The 27,723-nt window shown below is 38.4% G+C and overlaps 1 protein-coding gene and 1 long non-coding RNA gene across 5 annotated transcripts in view; one reads left to right on the top strand and one right to left on the bottom strand.

Moving 5' to 3' along the window:
* Positions 1-23,365, bottom strand: part of EYA4 (EYA transcriptional coactivator and phosphatase 4) — a 108,644-nt gene extending 85,279 nt beyond the window's left edge. For 3 of the 4 annotated variants that reach the window (XM_083352176.1, XM_083352178.1, XM_083352179.1), the window contains exons 1-2: positions 23,275-23,365; positions 11,418-11,506 (exon numbers count right to left, since the gene is read on the bottom strand). In XM_083352176.1, coding sequence (XP_083208302.1) covers positions 11,418-11,450 — 33 coding nt within the window. In that variant the 5' untranslated portion in view covers positions 11,451-11,506; positions 23,275-23,365. Of the gene's footprint in view, positions 1-11,417; positions 11,507-22,662; positions 23,104-23,274 lie in introns of those variants that run through there. The other variant, XM_083352177.1, reaches the window with a different exon arrangement.
* Positions 1-27,723, top strand: part of LOC310631544 — a 394,516-nt gene that overhangs the window by 182,642 nt on the left and 184,151 nt on the right. The window lies entirely within an intron of this gene.

Here is a 27,723-nt window from a genome sequence, read left to right as displayed (position 1 = left end):
AGGTCCCGGTGAAATGAACGCAGATCGGAGGCGGTCCAAAGTTCCACCGGTAAATCATTCCAAAGGGCAGGCGCACCCACAGAGAATGCCCTCCCCCTGGGGATCACCCGCCGGCATTCCTTAACCGCCAGCACCCTGAGAAGGCCCTCCCTGTGGAAGCGCACAGGACAATGGGAAGTTGATGCCGGCAGCAGGTGTTCCCTTAGATAATCCGGACCCAAGCCATTTAGGGCTTTATAGGTCATTACCAGCACCTTGAATCTCACCCGGAGGGCAACCGGAAGCCAATGCAGCTCACGGAGAAGAGGTGTTACACGGGAGTATCGGGAAACTCCCATAACAACTCGCGCGGCTGCATTCTGCACCAGTTGAAGCCTCCGCGTGGTCCTCAAGGGCAGCCCCATGTAGAGAGCGTTGCAGTAGTCTAGCTGGGAGGTCACGAGCGCATGGGTGACTGTGCGTAGGGCATCTCAGTCCAGATAGGGCTGCAACTGGCGCACCAGACAAAGCTGGGCAAAAGTTCTAAAACCCTAAAAAATATTTTAGGTTATGATTTGCTAGGTTTAAAAAATTCTATCAGTAATGGAAGTGTTACATTTAAGATACCGTATATTAACAGAGATATATAATGTCACTGCAGAAAGCCTAATGCCAGTTTGTTAAAAAGTATTTCTGCAGTGAAGTAGGTCCTGGGCTAGAAACAGCAGACACAGCCTTCATCTATTATTTATGCTGCTTTGTGCCTATGTCAGCTCCTGATTAATAATTGATTTTAATCTCATTATGGAAGATTTTATTACAGTCTAATTTAATTAAACGGTGAATGGCCTCCCAGATGCCACCACTTGTACCATCTTTTAAATAAAGCTGATACAACCCAGATTTGCTTGGAGTTTCATCCCAAGTAAAAACAGTATAAAACCAAACTGACCCAAAACGTTTTATATTGATATATGCAATGGACCCACTGTTTCTTAAATATTAGATTGAAGCCATAGAGGTTTTGATGAAGCAACAATAAATTTCAATTCACAGGCTCAGTGAAGTTATAGCTTTTATCATTTTCAGTTCCAAATATCTGGATTATAAAGCACTTTTTCTCCAAAGAGAAATTTAAGGAAAAGACAAAAGATTTAATACGTGAACATGGTTTTAAGTCTTTATATAACAATTATTTCAGGCTTAAGATGGTAATGGAAGGTTACAAGCTTAATTAGATAGTAGTTTGCCGTGTGTTAAGATCTCAAGTTACATAAAGGCATTCTGAGATAAAGAAGCAATGGAAGGACTTCCTTTGAAGCTATAAATAGGAATCTTCAGTCCTGCCTGACCTTAGCACAAGAAAGTTCTGTGAATTCTAATCAAACAATATGTATGCAATCATTATATTATTTTTAAACTTTCTTGAAACGTCAAGGTTTACCAAATATTTCCCATTTTATATATATTATATTTATTTCACTCTAAGCAAAAGAATATTGCAATTATTCAGAAAGGTTTCATTTCTAAATTGCCACTCTTCAAATCCCAGTCAAATTTATGTTTCACGTAAAAGCTGTAGTATTTATAGGGTCGATATCCAAATACTATGCATCCATACTCATCCTGCTGGTGGGAAAATATCTCCAGTCAGATCACAAGGAAACTACAGAGAATAGCAGATCTGTAAACATGGCAGCCAGTAAACTGATTGTGTATTCCTCTGACACTAGATGGTGAAGGAAGCTAATCCCGCAAGCTTCCGGTGAAGGGACACAAGATTTTAGGCCTTTGCCAGTGATTCCTCTTCCAAGTTCTAGTCCAGGGGTGTCAAACTCAATTTCATTGAGGGCCGCATCAGCATTGCGGTTGCCCTTAGGGGGCCGGATGGGCATGGCCTGGGTGGGCATGGCCTACTGGGTGGGTGTGGCTAGAGTGTGTATGGCCTACTGGGTGGGTGTGGCCAGCTCTACATCGTTCACATCAAGGGTGTCTATGGGGGCCTGGGCAGGAGTGGGACTGATCTGAGGGTCTCTGGCAGAAGGAGGGTCTCTGGGCCAGGGCCAAGGCAGTGGGAGCCGTTCCCTCACTGTTTCCAGGATGGCTTCGCGGGCCACATGAAACCACTTCGCGGGCCGCATCCGGCCCCTGGGCCTTGTATTTGACATGTCTGTTCTAGTCTTTTGCTACCAGTTCCACCACTGGAAATCCACACTTATGCCTGAAATGCGAATGCTTCCAAAAAAGTGTTAACAACAGTAATCTGTACAACAGTTATCATAAGGATGAAGGAAAGGAAAGCTGTGGCAATAGGTAAAAGCATTGGCAGTAAAGCTGTGTCAACAGAGAAAAAGAAAGTGCCTAACGGATGGAACTTTTTTTTTTAAGAAAGCTACCAGGTAGATGTTTGTATAACCTGCTGGTTAAGTCTCCCTTGCCAGTTAAGTTTCCCCTTACATTCTTCAAGTGAGAGGGAAATATTTTCCCATGAAGCTGCACCTTTGTCACCTATACCGTATCAGTGGAATGACATGTCTCCAGAACTTCTGAGAGCTCCAACACTGGAGGTTTTTAAGAAGAGACTGGACAAACATTTGTCTAAAATAGTATAGGGTTTCCTGATTGAGCAGGGGATTGCACTAGAAGACCTCCAAGGTCCCTTCCAGCTCTGTTATGCTGCTCCAATGGGAAGAAACACATTTGTTCAGCCCAAAATATGAACAAATCTTTTAACTTAGAAAAATGTTGAAATCTTGTACCGGATTTATTTTTTGTGCACAACTACCGTATATATACAAACACAGAAAAAGAGACAGATATGCACAAAGCAGCAGTAATTCACATCACACATACTTGCTAAATAATGGCATTGTTCATGTTATAAGCCAGCTGTTAAATATCCATGACACAATCCTCTCAACAAAATAACCAAATTCTTTCAAATTAACTATTTTACGCAAGGATTGTAAACCACTGATGAGAAGTGTTACATGTAGAGATTTGTGGTATTTGCAGCAATGACCAACTCTAGCTTTTCTATACTAGTGGTGTCAACATAACTCTTCAAGAGAACTGAATGTAACAGTAGAATTCACCATTATTACTATCTGTTGTTGACAGAAAATGCTGTTATAAGCTGAGTAAAAATCACTTCCTAATAATCAAGTTAGTTCTCAATTCATGGTGCGGGTAACTTCACAGGATAAATATACTTATCAAAGGTTCAGGTAGCAAAATTGTTACTATGGTAGATCTGTGAAGTGGGTCTAGATACCTGAATAATTATTAGGTTGTTTACCTTAATGAATTTGACTAAAAAAATAAAATCAAATGAGCTACTTTTGATAAAAGGAGAACTACTGTTGTAACCATTTTCTGGGCACATTTCTTAAAAGGAAATACAAACCAAACAAATTATCCTATTCTATCTTGTCCTATCAAATCCTAGCAACATGTACTACAAGTACAAAATCATTTTTTATTTGTCATGTAGTTAACACATTCTTTACAGCATAATTCTATTTTCTACCTACAATTAAACTGTACTAAGTTAAAAAAATGCACAAATCCAGTGTTTGAGGGATTACAATCTTAATCAATATTTTTATATTAAGATACAAGACACTCCACTTTGTCTTGAGAATTGTTCTATGAATTAAGTTTCTGTTCAAACACTGAGATACCCAATTAGGAATCCCAAGACACTTATATCTAAAATTAAACCTCCAACTTCAACCAGTAATCCTACATATTGTTTCCCTACTAATTTCCACAGTCCTCATCACATATATAGACTTCCTGCAAACCCACAAAAGAAAAAAATTAAAGAAAAGAAAAAAATAATTAGCAAAAGGAAAAAGCTGTAGAAAAGAAGCAAAAACAATGGGGAAATGACTTTAATATTTTTATGGCTTTTCCAGAATAATTGATCTCATTAGAAGTCTCCAATTATATTATTACAAGAAACCAAAAAGAAATACAACTTCAACCATGCATTTTTTTTTTAAAATAAATTCTTATGTTCATATTCAAGGCTATTTTTGTACCTTAGCTAAAATATGCTGTTGTAAAAAAAAACTAGGCAGTTTTTAAAAGAACACAATTAGGGATACTTTTAGATGGCAGATAATACAAAATTATTCCCAATTTTATTTAATTGATGTCCCACATTCCCTGAGGATAGCCCCACATTCTCTTAGAAAAAAGTGCTTATTTCTTTCTAAATATTATTTTCATATTACTATTAAGCAGGGTAGATTTGATTTAAATCAAGTCAATTTAGTAAGAAGGCTTGATTTAAATCGACTCGATTTAAATCATAATTTTTAAAGAGCAACTGTCATTTCTGTCCTGCAGTGGCTCCTCTTTGGACCTGCTGTTGACTCACCAACAGACTCATTTACTTTAATGTTGGTGACACAACAACAAGGTGAGGGACATAGCAGGCAGCAGGGGAGTGGATGCCTGCTAACAGGCGCTGCCATGATGGATCCGAAATGTAAGGACTCATTCTTGCTGGTAAGTTAGTCAGGTAAGTTAGTCAGGTTAGTAAAACAGAGATATCAGAACCTATTTTAGGTTAATAGGTTAATCAAACATAGTTGGGGAACTACTCAATTTTTTTATTTAATTAAAACACTTAGAGCAGATGCATTTCTCTTCAAACAATCATAGTTTGTAGTGTACATAGATTGGCAAAACATTGGGATAAAAGAATATTCCTGAACTTTGTTTTATGATTTATCTCATGGTTACTGTGAAATTGTGTGAATGCATCAATGCAGTGCATGTTATCTCAGCTTGCAGAACTTGGATTCATTGAATGAGTTTACCAAAAATGTAAATATTGCAGAATATACAGCCTCGTGCTACATAACTAAACTCCATTTCATGCTGAATAAACTAAATTATTAATGTATCTTAAATAGAAAACTATCTTTAGATAGATTTTTACTCCAAAAGCATTTTATTAAAATAAATTTGATAAAAATAAAAAAAATCCAATTTTAATAAAAAACATTTTTTTAATTTATTTTTTTAAAAAAATCATCGATTATTATCCAACCTGCTATTAAGGTTCTGCTCACCCTTTTTAAAGATGTGTTGATAGCATTTACCTTTATGGCTTGTTTTATTTATTATTAATCACTTAAAATGTCACTTGATGTTTTAAAATTAGAAATCCTTTTATTATTCATAATCTAATATGAATTATTCATAACACTCTTGGACCAGAAAGAAATGTCCCTTATCAAATGAAATGCCATGTCCACCAACCTTCTCCATTAAATTGCCATGATAACTAAGGCAGCCAGATCTACATTTGGCTGAAAAATAATGTGCATCCCAACTAGGTTCCTAAGATAAAAGTTATCACATTGGCCTATAGCAGCGGTCTCCAACCTTCCCGGCTTGGCAGACCAGCAGAGGCGGGGAGGGGGGGGCGGCAAGAGGGGATAGTTTTGTACACAAGAATAATTCAAAGCATTCTTACAATACAGTAGTTGTTTCTTCAAAGCAATGCATGAAAAGCTTACAAATTTCACCATTGTTTACAATCATGTATTAAATAATTACATATTGCACATGCATACATACATACTTTTCAGAGCGAAATGGATTTTTTTCTGCATTTCCCTGAAAACAGGAACACTAATTCTTCATGGCATAGCTAAACAGTTTATTACAGATTTAATTTTTAAGGGTATAATTCCAGGACATATTTCTAGAGAACTGAACAACCATGAAATTAATATGTTTTGTACTAGAGGGCTGAATGAGATAGTACAGCAGAAGGGGTGCCTGAAAGGTCTCACCTTGTGTTTTGCTTTGTTAGTTAATACTAAAAACCAAGGAATTGGAAGAAATACCATGAGAGATTTTTAGTCCATTATTTAAACTTTGTCACTGGGGAAAAATTTTATCTTCCTGCTTCTATTCATGAATCTGTTTCCTGGTAATCTTTATTAAAGATTTCAAGCTAAATTCCTAATGTATCAAATTGAAAAGACTTTTACTGTGTTTCCCGGTAAGTAAGACCTGGTCTTACTTTCTTTTGGGCTCTGAAGTAAGCACGAGGATTTACTTTCGGGGACAGTTTACTTTTTCACGGTACCAGTAGGCCGTGAGTGTATGGGGATGGGGCAGGGCCTGTGCATGGGGTAGAGAAGCAATGAGGCAGCAAGAGCATGGTGGCAGACCAGGTACAGTACCAGTGCGGGTGGGGTGCATGCCCTTCCCGTGCCAGGCTAGCCCCTGCAGCGGCTGTGCTGAACAGCAGACAGGCCAACCAAAGCGGCAGGTGGCGTGCTGGAGGCTCGGGAAGGGAGGGTGGTGAAGTGGGCGGATGTCCTGACATCAGCACCCATGCCGGCTGCCCCTTCCTGTGGAACTGGAGAGCTTGCCACACTACCGCCCAGATGCCCTCACTTGCCTTGCTGGTAGTACAGCCACAGCCAGGCCTCCCACAGAGTTGCCATTACTCGCGGCACGACAATGCGTGGCGCTTCACGCCATTGCCTTTGCAGAAGGCAGAACACCACATGGTGCTTCGGGCCAGCCTGAAGTATCATGTGACATCCTGCCACAAGCCACAGGTGTGGGACGCCTAGCTGTGGCAGCCCTACCAGTAAGGTAAGGGGGTGCGGGGCGCATGGGGCAGCTTCACTCCCCCCTATCCCTGTCCTCTCCCCAAAGTAGGGCTTACTTTCAGGGGGGCTTATATTAGGCCTACCCCCAAAAATCAAGCTGGGGCCTACTTTCTGGGGGGGTTACTTTTGGGGAAACACAGTAGTAACAATATTATAAAATTCTTTCTAGATGTTAAAGATATGCTGAGTAATCATTCTTTCATCTACAGAAGAAAGTACAAATAAAACAAATGTACATGTATGATACTAATGTTCTGACCTCAATATTATTGTCAAATTAAGTAAATTGTAATTATATATTATCATGAACATATTATTTGCAATTACTGAATCTATTGTTTGAGATAATAATGAGCTGCAATTAGGATTGTAAGTCATGGCAGTTGTTAAGCAGGTCACCTTGTAATTGTACACAATTTTACAACATTTTTGCGGACACGGTGATCATTAAGTGAAGCTGTTTTTACCTATGGGCATTTTTTTGCTGGAAATTGGAAGTAACTGCTGGAAATTGGCAAAAAAAAATATATTGAAAATCATGGCCATGTGACTGCAGGACAATGCAGCTGGCTGCAAAGGTGAGGCAGATGCCACTTGTCCAAAATGTGTTCATGTGACAGAACCTGGAGTTCTTCAATCATGAAGAGTCTACCAGCATGGATATCAGATAGGTGGGACGTGACATTAGAATGGATGACTGGTGTATGGCCCAAGAGTGGACTGGAGTCCAGGAAGAGACTTTGAGGTCGACCACACAAATGCTACAAAGATGCTGTGGAAGAAACCTATATGCCGCTATGACATCCAACTAAGAAAACTAGAAGCTGCAGCTTCTGATAGAAGCCACTGGCAAGCCCTGTGCTATGAAACCTCCACCAGCTTTAAAGAGAGGAACAGTCAAAAACTAATAGAAAACCATGAGTGGTGTCACAGGATAACATCCTCAGTTACTACAACAATGGACTTCCAATGCTCCAACTGTGCTAGGTTCTGCATTTCTAGATAGGAACTGTACAGCCACCTCTATGTTCACAGATACAATGATGACACTGCATAACAGTGTGTCTTCTTTGAACCTGAAGGACTATCATGTATATGCTGCACCTAGTCCAGGGGTAGGCAACCTCGGCTCTTTTATGACTCATGGACTTCAACTCCCAGCTATGCTGACTCAGGAATTCTGGGAGTTGAAGTCCATGAGTCATAAAAGAGCCGAGGTTGCCTACCCCTGACCTAGTCCTTAAATTTGGCTACTACAGATTTTTGCAGTTTCTCCAAATCTGCATTGAATGAGATTGTTCATAGCATGGATTAATTTATTAGTGAATATACTGAAAAAATTGAAAAATAAAACCGCTGCTTTTAACTTTCTAATGATTGCTGAACCTTGAACAATAGTTTTGCCTTCAATAAACACATGCACATTTTAAGTGAAGGGCTGCTTTTCTCCTACCATCTCACCATTTTTTAAAGAAAATGTGTGGTTGAGTTTCCTATGGGGGTTGGATTATATAGCCTAAATCAGCTTTTGATTGGGGTGGGGGTGGGCCTGAGCATTTACTAAAGTGTATCAATCCTAGAAGCTGAACAACCTTATTCTAAGGTTTTTCTTTAAAAAAAATTGTAAAAGAAAATACAAAAACTATATTTTACCACAATTTAATCAGCATTATTTTCTGGGAGAGATCAAAGGATTGCAGGAAGGAAGGAAAGAGCTTTCATGGAGCCTATGAGCTGCCCATTTTGTCAGACTACAATTCAGAATTTCACTTGGAACATACCCAAAGACTTGTATATAGATATTGCACATCATGTATCCTCCCTAAACCTATCCATTAAATCCATTAAGTTGGTTATTATATCTTACTATTATTAAACTGCATAGTCTTTTAAAGCTTGATAATGAATGCTAATTATTAATTCTGAGATATATTTAGCTGAATAATTATTTCCATAGCAGAACTAAAGAATATTTAATTCAAAACCAAAAGCACCTCCAAAATAAAGACATGGATATGAGGATATCCTGTATTACATTCAAGCAGTCCAACGTCTGGTTAAATATATTATTGTAGTAGTGGTGGTGGTGGTAGTAGTAGTAGTTGTAGTAGTAGTAATAGGAGGAGGAGGAAAAAGAGAAGTATTGTATTGGGACAGGAATACAGTCAGCAAATATAGCAATAATATAAAAGCTTTGTGCATGTTGTTATAATGTGCTGGTAGTCCTCAACTTATGACTAACCATTGAGCCCAAAATTTCCACTGCTAGGCAAGGCAGTTGTTAAATTATTTTTGATCCATTTTATGATCTTTTTTCCAAAGCTGTTAAGCAAATCATTGCAGTTATTAAATGAATCATGTGATCTTTCAATGAATCTGGCTTCCTCCAATGATTCTGCTTGTCAAAAACCAGCTGGGAAGGTTACAAATGATTGCATGACCGTGGCACAATGCAACTGTCAGAAAGACATGCCAGTTGCCACTTGCACGAATTATGATCACATGACCACAGGGATGCTGCAATGACCGTAAGTGTAATAAATGGTCATATGTCATGTTTTTCAGTGCCACTGTAACTTCAAATGGTTACTAAACAAATGGCTGTAAGTCAAGGACTAACTATAGTATGGAGTATAATCTATGTATGTTATAAAAACACAAATGCCCACAGAAATACATATTCTTATATACAGCTGAAAAGTTAAGTACCGTATATACTTGAGTATAAGCCGAATTTTTCAGCCCACTTTTTGGGCTGAAAAATTCCACTTCGGCTTATACTCCAGTCAACAAAAAAACTTACCAAGGACTTGTGCGCGGCCGAGGCTTTGGAGCTTCCGGGATCGCGCTCACCTCTCCCAAGCCACCGCCGTCCGGAGACCTGCCGAAGTTTGGGGAGGTTTGGGGAGGTGCGCACGCACCTCCCCAAACCTCCCCAAACGAAGCCGGGTCTCCGTTCCTCTGCGCCCTGCCTGCCTGCTTCTTTCCACAGCGGAAAGAAGCAGGCAGGCAGGGGGCGGAGGAACGGAGACCCGGCGACGTTTGGGGAGGTTTGGGCGCCTCTCCAAATATCCCCAAACGTCGCCGGGTCTCCGTTCCTCTGCGCCCTGCCTGCCTGCTTCTTTCCACAGCGGAAAGAAGCAGGCAGGCAGGGGGCGGAGGAACGGAGACCCGGCGACGTTTGGGGAGGTTTGGGCGCCTCTCCAAATATCCCCAAACGTCGCCGGGTCTCCGTTCCTCTGTGCCCTGCCTGCCTGCTTCTTTCCACAGCGGAAAGAAGCAGGCAGGCAGGGGGCGGAGGAACGGAGACCCGGCGACGTTTGGGGAGGTTTGGGCGCCTCTCCAAATATCCCCAAACGTCGCCGGGTCTCCGTTCCTCTGTGCCCTGCCTGCCTGCTTCTTTCCACAGCGGAAAGAAGCAGGCAGGCAGGGGGCGGAGGAACGGAGACCCGGTGACGTTTGGGGAGGTTTGGGCGCCTCTCCAAATATCCCCAAACGTCGCCGGGTCTCCGTTCCTCTGTGCCCTGCCTGCCTGCTTCTTTCCACAGCGGAAAGAAGCAGGCAGGCAGGGGGCGGAGGAACGGAGACCCGGCGACGTTTGGGGAGGTTTGGGCGCCTCTCCAAATATCCCCAAACGTCGCCGGGTCTCCGTTCCTCTGTGCCCTGCCTGCCTCCTTCTTTCCGCTGTGGACTCGAGTATAAGCCGATCCGCCGTTCTGCAAGCCTCTGCCGCTAGCAGAGGCTCGATCCGCCATTTTGCAAGCCTGAATACACAGTCGCCGGGTCTCCGTTCCTCTGTGCCCTGCCTGCCTGCTTCTTTCCACAGCGGAAAGAAGCAGGCAGGCAGGGGGCGGAGGAACGGAGACCCGGCGACGTTTGGGGATATTTGGAGAGGCGCCCAAACCTCCCCAAACGTCGCCGGGTCTCCGTTCCTCCGCCCCCTGCCTGCCTGCTTCTTTCCGCTGTGGAAAGAAGCAGGCAGGCAGGGCACAGAGGAACGGAGACCCGGCGACGTTTGGGGATATTTGGAGAGGCGCCCAAACCTCCCCAAACGTCGCCGGGTCTCCGTTCCTCCGCCCCCTGCCTGCCTGCTTCTTTCCGCTGTGGAAAGAAGCAGGCAGGCAGGGCACAGAGGAACGGAGACCCGGCGACGTTTGGGGATATTTGGAGAGGCGCCCAAACCTCCCCAAACGTCGCCGGGTCTCTGTTCCTCCGCCCCCTGCCTGCCTGCTTCTTTCCGCTGTGGAAAGAAGCAGGCAGGCAGGGCACAGAGGAACGGAGACCCGGCGACGTTTGGGGATATTTGGAGAGGCGCCCAAACCTCCCCAAACGTCGCCGGGTCTCCGTTCCTCCGCCCCCTGCCTGCCTGCTTCTTTCCGCTGTGGAAAGAAGCAGGCAGGCAGGGCACAGAGGAACGGAGACCCGGCGACTGTGTATTCAGGCTTGCAAAATGGCGGATCGAGCCTCTGCTGGCGGCAGAGGCTTGCAGAACGGCGGATCGGCTTATACTCGAGTCAACAACTTTTTCCAGTTTTTGGGGGTGAAATTTGGGGTCTCAGCTTATACTCGAGTCGGCTTATACTCAAGTATATACGGTATATAGATGTTACTCTGCTATTAAAATTGCATCTGTCAGTGGTACAATTCTGTACCTCTCCCTCTGTTCTGTAAGGCAATGGGACCTTCCATGGAGAGACAAATCCTGCTGTTTGAGCACGTTTCTCACATAATGTTGGGCCTATCCCATTAAAAACAAATGTGTGACAATTTAACCAAATATTTACTTACTGACTGTTCATTTAAATCCTGAGAATCTTCCATGGAGGTTACTCACTTTTCTTCCACAAAGAGAAGCAATTGAGAAGTAACTGGATGTCCTAATTTTAAAAACAAGAAGACAAAGTATTACTTGGTTTATATAGTTATAATACATACGTATAATACATTGAAAATGGAACTGACATCAATAGAAGGTTCACATTTTACTATCAACATTTTTTTCACTTTCAGCCATATCTGCCTTCAAATCATTGTTTCTTGATGGAAACAGAAAACTGTATGAAAATTTTCAGAATTTATCTGCATTTACAATTTTTGATGGCAACTCCATGTGAAATGTAAATCAAATTCCAGTTCTCGTATGCAAATGAAAGTCTTTGATAGAAAAATCATTCTAGAATCAATCAGCAAAAACATTAGATAGGAATCAGAACTAAATAAGTTTAAGATATGATGAATCCCTATCCGAGCTTAGAAAAGGTTATAGAAATGTCCAATATAACATTTTAAATTTGTGATCCAGACCTTAGAAATGTAAGTTAACTGTTCCATTTAAAAGAATTACTTGGATTGCTTATGTTCATATCTAAAAAGGAAGACAATCTATTTTAATAGCCAATTCATGAAAGCAAGATGAGAATGACACTCCAGTTAATTAGAATATAACTTCATGCTATATGGCAAGTTGCAGATTCCCTCTTTCCTATGATAACTTGCTTAAGTAGTACCTTTTATTACAACAAGGAATAATTCCTCATAAAATTATTTTTAAGTTCATACATAAAAATTTAGTCTCTTAAGAGATGGTGTTATTGTTGATCTATTTGTATACTGCTTTATTTCAAAATGACTCCATGCAGTTTATAATAAATTTAACATATTCAAGAACAATTACACGAACCTATCAAAATTGAAATAACTGATATTTTCATGATGGCATGAGGCATAATTAAACTTGACCATAGGACCTCTGAAAAAGTATGGATTTTACTGCCTTTATGAAGGATAGGCTACTCCAAAGGATTTTAAAACCCAGGGAAAGTCATGATAACATGGTTACAAGTTGCATCTGTTTTCATGAAACACGCCTAAAAGTGTACTATAGCCTTAGTCAACAGACTAGCATTTTAAACTGGCTGAAGTTTCAATACTGCATAGAAAGCATTAAAATAGGCCAAATGATAGTCAGACTTGAGAGGTTCAGAATTACGTACAATTGACACAGAGAGCATAGTTATGCAAACACAGTCATGAATACTGACAAAAATTCGAAATTTCAATAGAAAGGTTCTTGTATATTTAAATAGTTTATTATTATCAGTGTATTCATGTCATTTAAGTCTAAAACTGGAAAAGTACATATTAAATTGCGTGGCACCCTTTTTCACCCCTTCAGGTAAGCAGCCTTACCATCAAAAACTAGATTAGTCCCATTCTTTGAAATCACTTGAGCCGGACAGACTGAAGCAGCTATAAGCTAATGAGTCCAAGTCACATCTTAACCAAGTAAATAATTATAATCAAAGCGACCGACTAGAATTTACATCTTATAACCAGTGTTAATAAAATAGCTTTAAATAATTATCCCTAAAATGAAATTAAAATTAAAACATGCTTTATCTATTAAGCATCAAAAGCTGAAATGCCACCACACATAGATTTTTTTGCTCTCAGAAAACGGCAACAAAGTAGTTGGATCATCTGAACAAAACAGAAATGGCAATTATTTCTCTACCACAGGGCTTTTCAACCTTTTCACCCATTGTACCACTTTTAGGATATGGCAACATCCGGGTACCACCAGTCGCCTACCAAGGTGTCAAAAACGTGATGACCAAAAAAAAAAAAGTAAAAAAGTGATGAAGTACAGGTAGTCTTTGACTTACAACAGTTCGCTTAGTGACTATTCAAAGTTACAATGGCACTGAAAAAAGTGCCCCCCCAAGCCACACCTGCCTGCCTGCCCACCTGGCAGCGCTCTTCCTCCTGTTCAAGGTTTTCACTGTTGTGAGCATTTCTGTTGAGGATATGCAGCGGGACTGGGGAGGGTGGGGTTGGTTTTTATTCCCCCTCCCTCTGCTGGGTGGTTGCAGCAGGTTTTGGTCACTTCACATGACCCTGGGACATTGTAATTGTGAGATGGAATTTTACTGATGTGCAGAATTTCTAAGTGCCACCCAAGATTTTTTGGTATGGCACTTAGTGTCATATATTTCCCACACATTTCTGTGGAGCAGTTAATGGTAGGTGCTTTGTCTCCATTTTTATAATAAAAGCTGATTAAGGTCGAGACCAAAATTAGTGATGGCAGGGCCAGATTGAAAGCAATTGTGGTTCCACATACCATCAAATCAAAATTCAAAGCAGAACTTTGAAACTACTACAAAAATGATTACAAATGGAGGGACATCTGCAGGAAAAGAATAATAACAAAAAATCAAGATGGCAGCTTTAACTAAAGTCTTGCTCCTTTTTATATGCACCACACATTTAATACAAGTTAAAAAAAAGTCAGGGCTTTGGCTATGTGTTTATGGCCACTGTTATTTTTGACTGCCTGGAGGATCCCCTGCAATATATAGTAATATTTAGGACAGGTGGGAAACAAGCTCCTTTTAGGATATGATATTATGACCAAAACCATTCAAGACCTCAAAAGGTAGAAAGGTAGCAATATTCTTTTATTACTGATACAACAAACTGGTTACAAGATGCATTTCATGTTAAAAAATACTAAAACAGAAGTTTGATAATTTTGCATCCATGTTGTAAATCAATGGTTTTTTAACTTTTAAAAAATATTTTCAAGAGTTTAACTCTATAGACAATTTAGTTAATTCCATCAGTAAATGTAATTTAAAGCTGAAATATCTTACGTTTAAAGTTTTTTTTCAAAAAAAAATCTGTTTCATGTTCCTGAAGATAACTTTCTGTATTAACATATTTAATACACTTTTACAAAATTCTTTTTACAATATTCTAATTTTTATACCAGTTGTCAATATGTTCATAAGTAACAATTTATATTGTTAATTGACATATGGTATAAAAATGTATCAAAAAGTCTTTGAAAGTTTAAACCATATAATTGTACCATACCTCCGCTAAAGTATACATGACTCAAATATATTTATGGGCTTCCCTTGCTTACTGAAAGTCTCTTTTTTTAGTTTCCTTACGCACTTTTTATTTTATATGTGTGTTTCTATGTATTTGGGAATATATTCCCATTTTTAAAGGACACCATAAAGTTTATGAGCTTAACAATTGTTCCTATTATATTCACAGTATTTTCACCTTCTGATTCCCCAGTTTTCACTACCTTTCTTCTGTCTTCACTATTCAAGAGATAATTATTATTTAACAGGCAAAACCAGAAGTGAGGCTACTCACGATTTATGCTTTTATACCTTACCCTTAATCAATATGGGCACAACTACTCCAAGTAACAGCAGTAGAGTCATTATAAGGCCTGACTGCTAACCTTAGAATTGGGCTTGTCAATTTGAAAGGAACATCAGTCCAAAGAACAAACAAAGCAAGCAAAACGATCAGCAGGAAGAAATAGAGACAGCGATCAGGGAAAGGAAACATCATGAAGCCATTAACTTTTGTTGTTCAGACAATGGTGTAATCTTATTAAAGATTCTAAGATACAAAATATTCATAGTGTATAAACAACATGGCAACTAAAATTGCCAAGCATCAGAGATAAAAAAAAGTGACAAATATCATTTTCTGAATTCTCTAGAGCAGGCATGTCAAACTTGCAATGTCATGTGACGTCGTGCAACGTATCACGACTTTTCCCCCGTTGCTGGCGCGGTTTCATGACGCATCCGGCCCACAGGCTGACAGTTTGACATGCCTGCTCTAGAGCTATAAAATAACAATTACAATTTGGAAGGTCAGAGAAAGGTCAGAGAAAGGTCAGAAAAAGTTCCAATACAGCCACATTTGGCAGTTTTATCTCAGCTTTCCAGGTAAATCTTCTAAAAAGTCTTGAAGCTAAAAGCAGATTTCAACTGTATATTATTTTATTGCCTAATAGACATGTACAACATTGTTGCAAGTTATCATATGTCTCCTCTTGAAAAGTATTTATTTTTTCTTGATAAGTTCTTTCTACAAATCTCTGATTTTCCATGATGACCAAGAATCTAGATTTTTTTCCCCTCTGGAAATAGTTTTGAGGTCACAGTAAAATAAATACTTATAATGAGGACCCAGATTGTTGGGGGCAATTAAGCTGACTTTGTAATAATGCCGCTTGGGGTGTGTGTGAAAGCCCTAATAAGCAGGCATATACATAGAATGAAGGCTACTGCTAAGCTTGTAAGCCGCCCTGAGTCTTCGGAGAAGGGCGGGATATAAATGGAATTAAAATAAAATAAAAAATAAATAATCCAGAGAGTTGTTCCACTAAGTCAGCAGTCCCCAACCTTTTTGGCACCAGGGACCAGTTTAATGGAAGACATTTTTTCCACAGACCAGGAGGGGGAGGATGGTTTCGTGCGCTACCTAGATCCTGCGCATGCACATATGAAGCTTCACTAGCTTGTGCAAACTGGTTCCTAACAGGCCACAGACCAGTACCAGTTTGTGGCCTAGGGGTTGGGAATTCCTGCACTAAGTGATTTATTTTACTCCAGATCAATAGAAGAATACTGTCAGAATGCTAAGATTAATAACAGTTTTGTGGCAAATGTAACTGATACATATGGGAGAGACAAGAATTTTTCTTTTGTTTAATCTGAGAGCAAATTTTGCCACAATAATTTAGAAACCAAGCAATAGTCATAATAAATAAATAACCTTATGGTAATATCTTCCACATAGAGGATTTCCACTCAATTAATTTGGGAGATCGTCACTGAAGACAGCCCAAGCACATGAGATGATGCACTGCTTCAGCGACTAAACACTGGATATAAAAGAATACTGTCAAAATGAATATTAGTGCTCCTAATAGTTTGCATAATATGTGAAAATCATCCAAAATTAATGATAAAAATATTGGGTTTTAATTAGTTAAAGGATGGTTATTTTAAAATTAACTGTGAGCCATTCCAAACTAACTCACCACAAACTTGCCACATTCCTTACAATAACATTCATTTATGAGAACATGTTTAATTGTCCTACAGTTAAAAAAGAACAAGTCAAATGACAAAAACTTGAAATTTAACAATACACCATTTAAATTTAGCTATATTCATGTAAAATGATCCAATATACCCCAATAAATCATGAACAAAGATCTGTACGCAATTTATGTACATTACTGTTAGCAGTAGTATTATCAATTCATGTAAATTAATAAGCATGTGTAGTATACAATTTTCTGATGTTACTTGCTCAATAAAGTTATAAATATATAATGATTATGCCATATGTAACTTCTATATATAGTTGCTATTTTTCTAATGTAGGATATATCCCAATCTTATTTTTACATTCTCTAACTCATGGATAGTACAGTACATTATGAATGTGTAAACACACACTTATTCATAATTTACTGTACACACACACGCAAGCACTTTACGATCTACTTCCTCAAATGTTCTCATACTTCATCACATGTTCATGTTACTATACTGTAAATTAAAAACAATTCTACTTTAATATGGGAGTAATGAAATTCTATCTTTGCAACTGACATAAAAGTTAATATCTGATCCTGAAGTCACGGGATTGTATAGACTTTCAAATAAGTATGTTTGTACCTACTGATTAGAACATTGTGTTTGTGTGCATGTGTGTATATGTATATGTATGTGTATGTATGTATATATATATATGTGTGTGTGTATATTTTTGTGTGTGTATTTTTAAAATACTGCATATACATCTATGTGTGTATACAAACATACACACAGAGGAAATTTTACTTTCTTTATTGAACTTTTATATATTTAACATTTTAAAATAGCTTCCAACACTTTTATCATGTACCAGATAGTCTGCAAATCTGAGCTGATCACTAAATATCTCCAGGCAAAAAGAGTTCAAATCAATACATTATTATTTTCTCTATTTACATATAGCTTTCTCATTCATTTCTTCTTCCATATCAGACTTGCTCCATATATAGAAAACTATCTTCATATGAAACTTCATATACTGCCACATACAAAATATGAAGTGTATTGTATCCAGCTGGATTAATATACACGTTTGGTTAAGCATGAGAAAATATAGATGTAAGTAAGCCATTACAAACTGCAAAATGTCTTGGGTCCAAATTTACAATATTTGAACACACTTAAGCATTTTATTTTACGTGAATTATTTTTTTCTTGAAGGTATTAGTAGAATCACGATAGGACACAATAATCAGAATTTTATGTTTTTCTATTTTCACCAAGGAATAACAAAAAAGAAGCATTTCTTAACTGCATATAGTATGCAATCTTTCAACAATACTACTTTTCCATTTTCTTCTCACTCTAATAGGTCATTAGTTGTATACATTTCTACTCAGAAAGAAGTCACATTAAGGTAAATAGAATTTACTCTCAGGTGAATTTCATTTATGTCTCAAAAAGTAAATTTCAAAGCAGATTTGTTCAGAGTCACATTAACAATATATAAAAAAAACCTTATCTATCCAAAGAGATGAAAACCTCTAATACAGAACACTGAAATAGAAAAAAAGTAAATTAAGGCAGCTGGCCTGGGCATACAACCTTTGAAACATCTGTGCTTGTCCTCATGATATATTTATCAAATTATACAAGTCTCTGAAAAGCTGGTGTTTATATCCACTCTTGCTGGTTTGTAAATCTATTTTGTAAAGAAACTACATTATCCAAAATACTCAAAATTATGAAAATATTTCTTTTTAAGAATTCTGCTGTGGTTTTATTTATATTTATATAAGTTTATATTTATGCAAATGCACACAAGTATGTGAAATTCCTCTTAGAATGGTAGAAAGGAAAACATTTAACTTACTTAGAGATGATTTGCATTGAAATACAGTTTGTGGTACACTGACATTGTTCATTGTTTTGTTTTATTTTACTGGCCTTTATCTTATGCAAAACATTTAAAACTTATGCCTCAAGCAAAAGTAAAAGAAAAAAGTTGGACTTGATTCTTGATGACTTTATAGGTATGCTCATACAGCTTTCTTGACAACAAAAGATCTTTCTTGTTGCCTACAAGCTTTAAACTATCAAATTCAAGGTATATTTGATTGTATACACACAAGCAACTTGCTGGGTTAAATTCTCAAAAGGATCTGTCTTCTAATGGTAAATTTAAGTAAATGGAATTGGTATAACTTATAACTAGAGTTCAACAAAATTATTTAAACAAAATACAATAGTTACATTTGTAGATTCAGGATTCAATGAGTGATTTATCTAACCATTTTAAAACTTCCTGATTATCAGAAATTGCTTTAAAAAGTCTCTCAATTTCCAAAGTGAACTTTTGATATGGTTACCTGCTTATTATTTTTATTTTTTTCAAAATATTTCTCTCCCATAGCTTTTGCTTAGCCCACCAGATAGAACACAAAAGGCCCTGCATTAGGTTCCCTCCATTCAACAAGGTCATCTTGTTGGATCCAGAAGTTGTATTTTAATTGTGGCAGCACACGCCTTGTGGAATAGTATCTATCCAGAAATCCAGAGACGTAACCATGTTAGCTTTTCATAAGACTTTGAAGACCAGATGTTTGGTCTTCAAATTGGGTTTTTGTGTTTTAACCTTGGACATCATGGGTTAATATGGAGGCAATAGTTGTTCTAATCTAATCAGTGGTGGGATTCAAATATGTGAACAACTGGTTCTCCATGTGGATGCTGCTTCCAGAAGTCCATTCTGGGCCTGGGCAACAAAAAATTAGCTACTGATTCTGCCGAACTGGTGCAAGCTGGTTGAATCCCACCACTGGTTCTAATCACTGAACACCACCAGAGTCACTGTTGTGAGATAGGTGGCCATGTAAACTATTTAATTAAAAGAATACAAATCCTGGCTTCCAGAACCACTATTTTATTTGACTTCAGTTTATTTTCAGTTGAAGTGAAACTATATAAATGGTTTACACAGATAGCAAAGATAATGTAATAGACCGTATTGATATTATTTTTATAGGTATAAAACATACCACTATTCTAAACTTCCACAAACTATCAATTATGTATCTTCTATTATACTGAAATATTGTCTAACAATATAATGTGCAATTACTGTCACTTCAAAAGTAGTAGGTTAAAAAGCTTTATTATACATGTTACTTTTATATACTATTAACTAATGTTCCCTTTTGTTTATGAAGACTTATTAAAAATGAATTTGTCTTAAGTAACTTAGTAAAGTGCTAAGAATAACTAAACAAGTTTTCACAATATGTTGAAACTAATGTTCTACTGGAAAATGAATATGCAAACACTATATAAGTAGCAAGAGTCAACTCTCTACTCGAATAAAATGTCATAAGTACCATGTAGTCAAATAATAATTCAAAAGGTTCTAAATGTCTAAATATTGAAGTTAAATGATTATTGCATTTGGACCCCACTATTAGTCATGGTCCTATCTTGAGGGCCTATTTTGTCCCTTTAGCATTTTGATATGTGGGGCTGACTGGGGGGGCGGGGAGAAAGAATTGCTGTTGCTTACTATTTCATCAAAAAATTATGAAGTGTAATTTCTTTCGACTGTCATATTTTTGAATTACAGAAATATCAAGCCCTGATTGATATTTCTGTACAGAAATACAGCTTGATTGGTTCAATAGGCCATGGTTAAGATACATAAAGGTTTAGGATTCAGGCATAAACTTGCATAATTTAAAATGCATGCAGAAGTATTTGATCTTGTCACTGATGTCCTGGAGCACAGAATTTAAAAAAAAGTTATATCCAGTTTTTAAGAAAAATAAATACAACTATATGGTTAATATCCAGATTTATCATTAAATCATAATTTCATACAAAACAATGAGACTAAAGAATACTTTAAAAGAACTTATCATAAGAAAGTTTGAAGCATCAAAATAAGCTGTTATGAATATACTTTTAAGCTTAATAGTATTTTAATAATATGCAAAAGTTTCATTCAGCTAATACCCAGGTATTGAAAAGTATCCCTGGTAAGTTAAATCAGTGATCAAATATTCACCGAGTAACTTCTGTTGCTAAACAAAGCAGTACTGTTAACTATCTGCTATCCAAAGCAACACATACTTATAAATATTTATAATTGATACCTTTATTATTCCCAAGATATAGCCAGAATCCATGAAAGTGTTCATGCCTTTAGTGTACAATATAAAACATTATGCAGAGCTTATTATTACTAATAAACAGAGTATATCAGTAAATTATATAATATTATGCTTGGCATCAAATTTCAAATCATACCTATTTGTCCTTGGATTATAAGCAGGTTTATACAATATTTGTACTAATTCATAATAAAATAATTAATGAAAACGTAAAGATGTATTATGAAAATATGTAGATTTCAGATGTTTTTGTATAAAATGTCCAATTTGTCACAGGTTTGCAATGTGAGTTTGGGAAATCAGTTAAGATTTCATTGCAGAAAGAAGATGAATATGTTCCACATTGTAGATTATTTAAACAAAACTTAAGTGGAGGTAAAAATGATTTTGAAACAATCGCATTACAAAATATCAAGCAAAGGTACATGTTTAACAGTTTCTTTACAGTGGAATTACTTTTCAAAGGAGATTAAAAGCATATAGTATTACATCAAGAAAATAAATTATTTCAGCTATTCTTTTTGTTTGATTTTAAAACTGTACCTGCTTTGTTTAGCAATGGCTTTTAAAGAATAACTCTTCCATTTATTTCTTTAAGCAGCAATTGAAAATATTTACTACTAGGCAGTACCTAATTTTAGGTTTTAAGTGCTTTAACAGCTCTATGAAATATGATCAGCAGCTGCTATATAAAAGTATGCCGAATAAACTTCTCTTGTAAAAAAAAAAGGCCCTCTAAGCAGTTTGGATATCTTCATTTTTAAAGGTTACACCAAGAACTTTATCAAAAGTCCAGTAAATACAATTATGTCCCAGGTGATATTACCTGAAAATCAGAAGGTAACTATCTAATAAACATTCACTTTAATATGTAGGTTTTCTCCTCTTCTGTAAAATAAGCACATTAGATTTTGTCCATGGTAACTTGCAAAATAATTTGGTTCTGCTATCTTCAAATGAATACAATATTGTATAAAATAATTTATCTAAGGAGGGAAGACTATTACTTAAGTTTCTGTATGTCTTTCATTTCCATCAGTTGTATTAATAATACTGTGATGCTTTAATATTCACTTTTTAAAATTCTTTGATATCAGAACTCTCATATTTCTGCCTTTAAAAATAGAGCTTAAAAGTCTATTATATTAATAAAATTGTATAATTATAGATTGTACAAATAATAAGTAAAATGATTACAAGATGAGCTAGAATTTTATCAATTTTCTTACCATCAAAACAGGTCCTACTACACAAAAAAAAAACAAAATTATGCCTCATTAGAAAAAAGTATTATTGATTTAGTGCTAGTATTTATTTATTCATTCATTTAATTTCTATAGTATACCTCACTATAAAAATAGTCCACTACCAATAACTTTGTTATAAGCACATAGTTTATTTTACAATAAGGATACCTTACCTTAAAAACCACCGCCAGAAACAAAACAGTATATTGGTAATTGATGGGATACTGCTTAATAAAAATCTTAAACTAAACAAAATGCCAAGCATTTTTAAAACACATACTGGATGAAATTAAGAATTAAGCTAATTCTAACCATGCAGATATAAAAACAAGAATATATAAGTTTTATGTCAGGCTTTATTAACAATAATTTTCTATCAGGTGGATAAAATCTCCAATTAATAATTGTCTTTGGAAAGTAAAAACTTTGTAGGCCAATGTCACTGCATAATGAAATAGTTGCAAGTAGAACAGCAACATATAGTAATGGTAATAACAGATAAGATAGCTTGGCTATATTAAATTTATCACTATTAAGCTGCAGCATTTTCACAGAATGCTAAATTTGAGATGGTCCAGAATATACCATTTTGTCATAAAGCCACAAATTAATTAATGACCAAAGCCCATTGGCTGAACATAAAATAACTATTACTTCGAGGAGGACCAGCCACAAAAAAAGTCTTCCACGTGGTAGTATGTTAAGATCAAAACATAAGTCATTGATTGTATAATACTGTATTTCATTGCACCTCACTCACCTGATCTACAAAGTCAATTCCTCTGTTCCTCAGCAAAAGTGTAAGAAGGGAATGAGTTCACTATGTATTTTCTAGCTGTAAGCTTAAATGTACTCATGAATGTTTCGGTTTATTAAAAAAATATATACACAAAAAATGCAAGTGGAGCAACTTACGCCCCATTTTTTATTTCCTATGTTACTCGAACTCTCAAAACAAACTTCCTCATTAAGACCTACACGCCTTATAAACACAAACTAACTTGTCCAGAGGAGGGGAAAAAAATGTAAGATTGAAAAGTTCCAGGTTTTCAATGCAGTAAAAGTAACGCACGGTTTAGCTTCGACATTTATAGTCCAAGTTAGGGGAGAAAGAAAAACCCGACTGTTTCCCAAAAGAGTGGCCCAGAGTTTCTCCAACTGCAAATACAAGTAATTTACGCACACACACACACACACAAACAAAAACCCACCACCCTCTGCCAGAGTTTGGGAGATTTTTTTCCCCTCACAATTTCTCCCGTCCCCCACCCCACCGACAGCGACGATCCCCTGCTGAAACGCCACTCCGTCCCAGCTTGAAGCAAGTCAGCCGAGCCCAGTCAAGAAATACAAGGCTAGAAAAACAAGCGACCTTTTGCAACGGAACACGAAAACCGAGGAGCAACAAGCCAGGGCATCAGAAGCGAGTCGTCTGATTTTTTCTTTTTTCTTTTTCTTTCTTTCTTACCGGTATGTCACGTTTGTTATTCTTGCGACCCAAGCGACGGAGGCAAAGAAACCCGAGATGGCACTTAAGAGGCGGCCGAACTGGGAATTCTCGCGCAAAAAGAGCCGGGCGAACTTTTCTCAAACGACGCGTTTCGTTCCGAAGGCCTTACTCTCCCCCAGGCGATTATTATCCCCGGTCCTCTGAAGGAAGGAAAAAAAAAGGCTCCAGGGCGGCAACCGAGCGCCCCTCCACCTCACGTTGGCCCTCCCGCCCCCCGCCCCCAAAACAGAGCCGTCCTCTCGAGAAAACTTCGCGTGTTGTTGTTGTTGTTGTTGTTTCCCCCTCGCGACCCAAACAACACGCGCGCCCTCTCCGCCCGGTGCCCGTGACGCGAGAAGGGGCGAAATGGACTTGGGAAGCCCGCCGCTCTCGGTTCTGAACTGAGGCGCCGCCGGTTCAAGCAGCTTTTCAGTTGCCGGTCGCCAACCTTTCCCGCGCGGTGCTTCTCTAATAAAAAAAAAAAAAAAAGGGAAGCGCGGTTTAAAGCCAAAGGACCAAGAGACCCGTTTCCCTTATACCACAGTTTTCGTCGCCGCAAAGGAAGAGGGTTGGGGAAGGTGGAGAGGGAAGGAAAGAGAAACGGAGCGAAAGGTAAGGAGAGAATGATTGTACTCACCTTTTTTTTTTGTTTTGTTTTGTTTCGTTTTGTTCCCCTGCCAGGACTCCTTCGCTTGATCCTTACAAGTTGCTGCTCCTGCTCCCTTCTGTATTATTAATTCTCTCCCCGATTCCAAGACGAAGGTTCCCTGCCTTGGAAGAACTCTTGGGTTGTTGTTGTTTTTTTTTTGTCTTTTTAAAAGAGGAGGCACATCCCTCTCCACGTTATACCCCCTCTTCTCCCCCCTCCCCGTCTTTCTTCACGCAACCAATTTACAGCGGGGAAATAGAAATGTTACTCAACCGCGCAGCCGATTATAAAACTTCCAAAAGAAAAAAAAAGGAAATCCTTAACTTCCTCGAGGGGGGGGCCACTCGTTTTGCCCCTCGTGCTTTTCGCCTCCCTTTCCTCCCCCCCCTCTCTGTCTTTAAACAAAACAAAAAAATCCCTCCTCTTTTGGTAAGGCAGCCTCGAGTTCAAATTAAACACCCAGAAGTATTTCTTCTGAAGGGAGGAGGGAGTTGGGTGGTTTTTTAAAAAAAAAAAAGTAAAAAAAGAAAAACTCGCGCCGCGTTGCCTAATTTTGGCGAGATGCTTCCCCACCCCCACCCCAAAAAAACCCGGGTTTTTGTTGTTGTTGTTGTTGTTGTTGCTTTTTGCACTTTGTGCGGCGACTTGTTGCGAGTTCGGGAGCGGCGCTCCGAAGCAGCGGAAGGTCGACGCGTGCGTGCCTAGTGCGAGGTGAGGGGAGGGAAGGACGGTGTTTACTGCGGACAGCCGCTCCTTCTCATTGGCTGCTTTCTCGCGTGAGTATTGGTCGGTCGCGAGGCGCTGGAGGGAATCGGCACGTGGACGCTGGCCCCTCGTGCCGCGCGAGGCCGTCGGTCCCTGGCCGGCGGGACTGCGCTGCGTCGCTTTGCTTCCCGTGGCCCCGCGTGATGTTTCTCAACCCCTCCGATGCGCTCCCTCTTTTGGAGCCTTCCTATCCTGAGGAGTAGTAAAAAAAAAAAAGAAAAAAGAATCAATTAATCCAGCGTTTCCCAACCTTAGGAACTTGAAGATGCGTGGACTTCAACTCCCAGAATTCCCCAGCCAGCTATGCTGGCTGGGGAATTCTGGGAGTTGAAGTCCACGCATCTTCAAGTTCCTAAGGTTGGGAAACGCTGAATTAATCAACTTGTGCTACGTGCTTGCCCAGTGGTAAGCAAGCACTGATCCCTTCCACTCGTCCCCCCCCCCTCCGGAGCAAAGTAAGAGAACTCACTTGAGGCTTCTTCTTCTTTTTTTTATTAAAGAGTTTTACAAAAACAAAATTTTACAATATATCCCCAAATCCCTCCCACCCCAAACCCACCCACTTCCCCCCCCCCACTTCCCAGAGCTAAATACAGGATTATAGTTACAATAATCATATTCTAAATAAAAATTATGCATAATATACAATTAACCAAATTCATAATGTGCTTTAACTCCCCTTTAACATAAGTACAAACAAAGTACCAATAACAATATCCCACTAAAATCTACTCATACGCTAAATGGAACTTTTTAGTCCCATATTTGTTCAGAATATAATTCATCACTTGAGGCTTCTTCTTAAATAAGTTGTTAACTGCAGGGCCACTAGCCAATTTCCGAATGTCCGGATTCTTGCAAGTTGCAAGCTGCTCACTTCGTTTTGGAAAAGTCATCACTGGCCGCCTCTGGAAGTGGATCAGTTCTGCCAGGAGGTTTGCTTCAGTTAGTTTGCTTTTCTTCAGTTTGAAAGCATGGGACCAGATAGCAGTCTAGGCACGTGGTTTCCCCACCTATCCCATATGGATTTCAGAGTGAGCCAACAATCGAGTTGGATGTAAACATTCAGTCAAAACCAAGAAGGCAAACTCTTTGTGTGTGTGTGTGTGTGTGTGTAGAAGTCTATTAGTGCCTATCAGCTACTGCAAACACAAATGAAATGTCAAGTGGTGTTTTCAATGATTGCCAAATGCCAGAGGACAAATAAGCATGAGTGGGTGACATTACTTATCTTGTGAATGTCTCAGAAACAACTGCTTAGGTAGTCCATGGAAATAACATGCAAGAGACTTCCCTAATGTAAGTATAGGCACAAAGGTGTTGGTCTTTGGAATACATTCAGCATTTCCTGAAATTGCATTGCCCTAAAATTGGTTATACTGTTCAACATTTCACTTCAGAGGGTATATAATAAGGTAAAGCCAATAATTTCTTATTGTATAATACTAAAGTTTGATATGATTGGTAGCATTGACATAAATCAGGGGTCTTCAAATTTGGCCCTTTTATGACTTGTGGACTTCAACTCCCAGAATTCCTCAGCCAGCAAGCTTGGCTGAGAAATTCTGGGAGTTGAAGTCCACAAATCATAAAAGGGCCAAGGTTGAAGACCCCTGGTGTAGGGATTAAGGCCCCAGCCTAGAAACTGGGAAATGGTGAGTTATAGTCCTACTTTACGCATAAATATAGACAATGGCAAACCACTTCTGAACTCTTGTCAAGAAATTTCAGGGACTTTTTTAGGCAGTTGCCAAGAGTCATCACTGATTAGTAGGAACAAACAAAGCAACAAATAAATTATTAATCTTGAACATATTGGTAGATGTTTCTTTGTGCCTAGTCAATAAAGTGTGTAGTAAACCTCTACTTTCATTTGTTGAAAATATCTTTTTCCCCTTTTAAAAATGTATTTTAAAATTACATCTTTAAGCCAACATTTTCCAGATTGTGTGTGATCTCAGGTAAGACAGAAAGATTATTGCGAAATGAATAAGCTTATCTATCATCACTGTTTCACTTTAAGTCCATGGCTTGTTAGTTTAGGTTTGCAACACTTTTCAGAATGGAAGCTGTATTTATCTTACAACTAAAAGCACCAAAGATAAGGAGGAAGATGAGGAGACATAAATTTGTTCCATGGACTATAGTTTCAATTGCTTCCCCCCCCCTACCTGAGCACCATGTTACTGAACCTGGGTTTGCAGCTCCTCCATAAGAATGACTAAAGCAGGGGTCTTCAAATTTGACTCTTTTATGACTCATGGACTTCAACTCCCAGAATTCCTCAGCCAGGCACACTGGCTGAGGAATTCTGGGTATTGAAGTCCATGAGTCATAAAAGGGCCAGGTTTGAAGACCCCTGGACTCAAGTATGAATTAGCCGCAAGTATACGTCTCAGCTGGATGGAAGGAAATAATGCAACAAACATGACAAGGAATTCTCAATTTGTAGTTGTTATAGAATGATTTGGGAATCCCTAATAACACAAGCTTTTTGCTTTGCCAAGATTCTTGTCTCTCTGACCACAGACATGCTCAGATCTCATGTGATATACCACAATGTCTTTTGATGAAATTCTTATTCCTGCCCAGAACAGGTTCTTTGTTTATTTGTTCTGCCCAGCCAGCAATTTCATCACACTGTGTTAGTCCATACACTGAGAATCTCACCTGAGTTTCAGAGGCTCAAATGTCAACAAAGTAAAATGGAATAGGTTGTTTTTATTTCTGTTTCAGCTGTCAGATAAAATGAAGAAAGGTAGCTAAGTATTAGATTTCTTACAAAGCAGCCTTCACTTCTGATGACTTTCATGTACAACAATAATGGCAACAATAATGTTACTTACCATTCCTTGCTTCCAGTTTTGTTTTGTTTTTAATGTCATAGTCCAACAACCGTCCTGGGATTGCCTGAAAAT

The sequence above is a fragment of the Vipera ursinii genome, assembly GCF_947247035.1.
Source record: "Vipera ursinii genome assembly, chromosome: 1".
NCBI lineage: Eukaryota > Metazoa > Chordata > Lepidosauria > Squamata > Viperidae > Vipera > Vipera ursinii.
The sequence above is the reverse complement of the archived record's forward strand: the minus strand, read 5'-3'. Positions and strand labels throughout refer to the sequence as shown.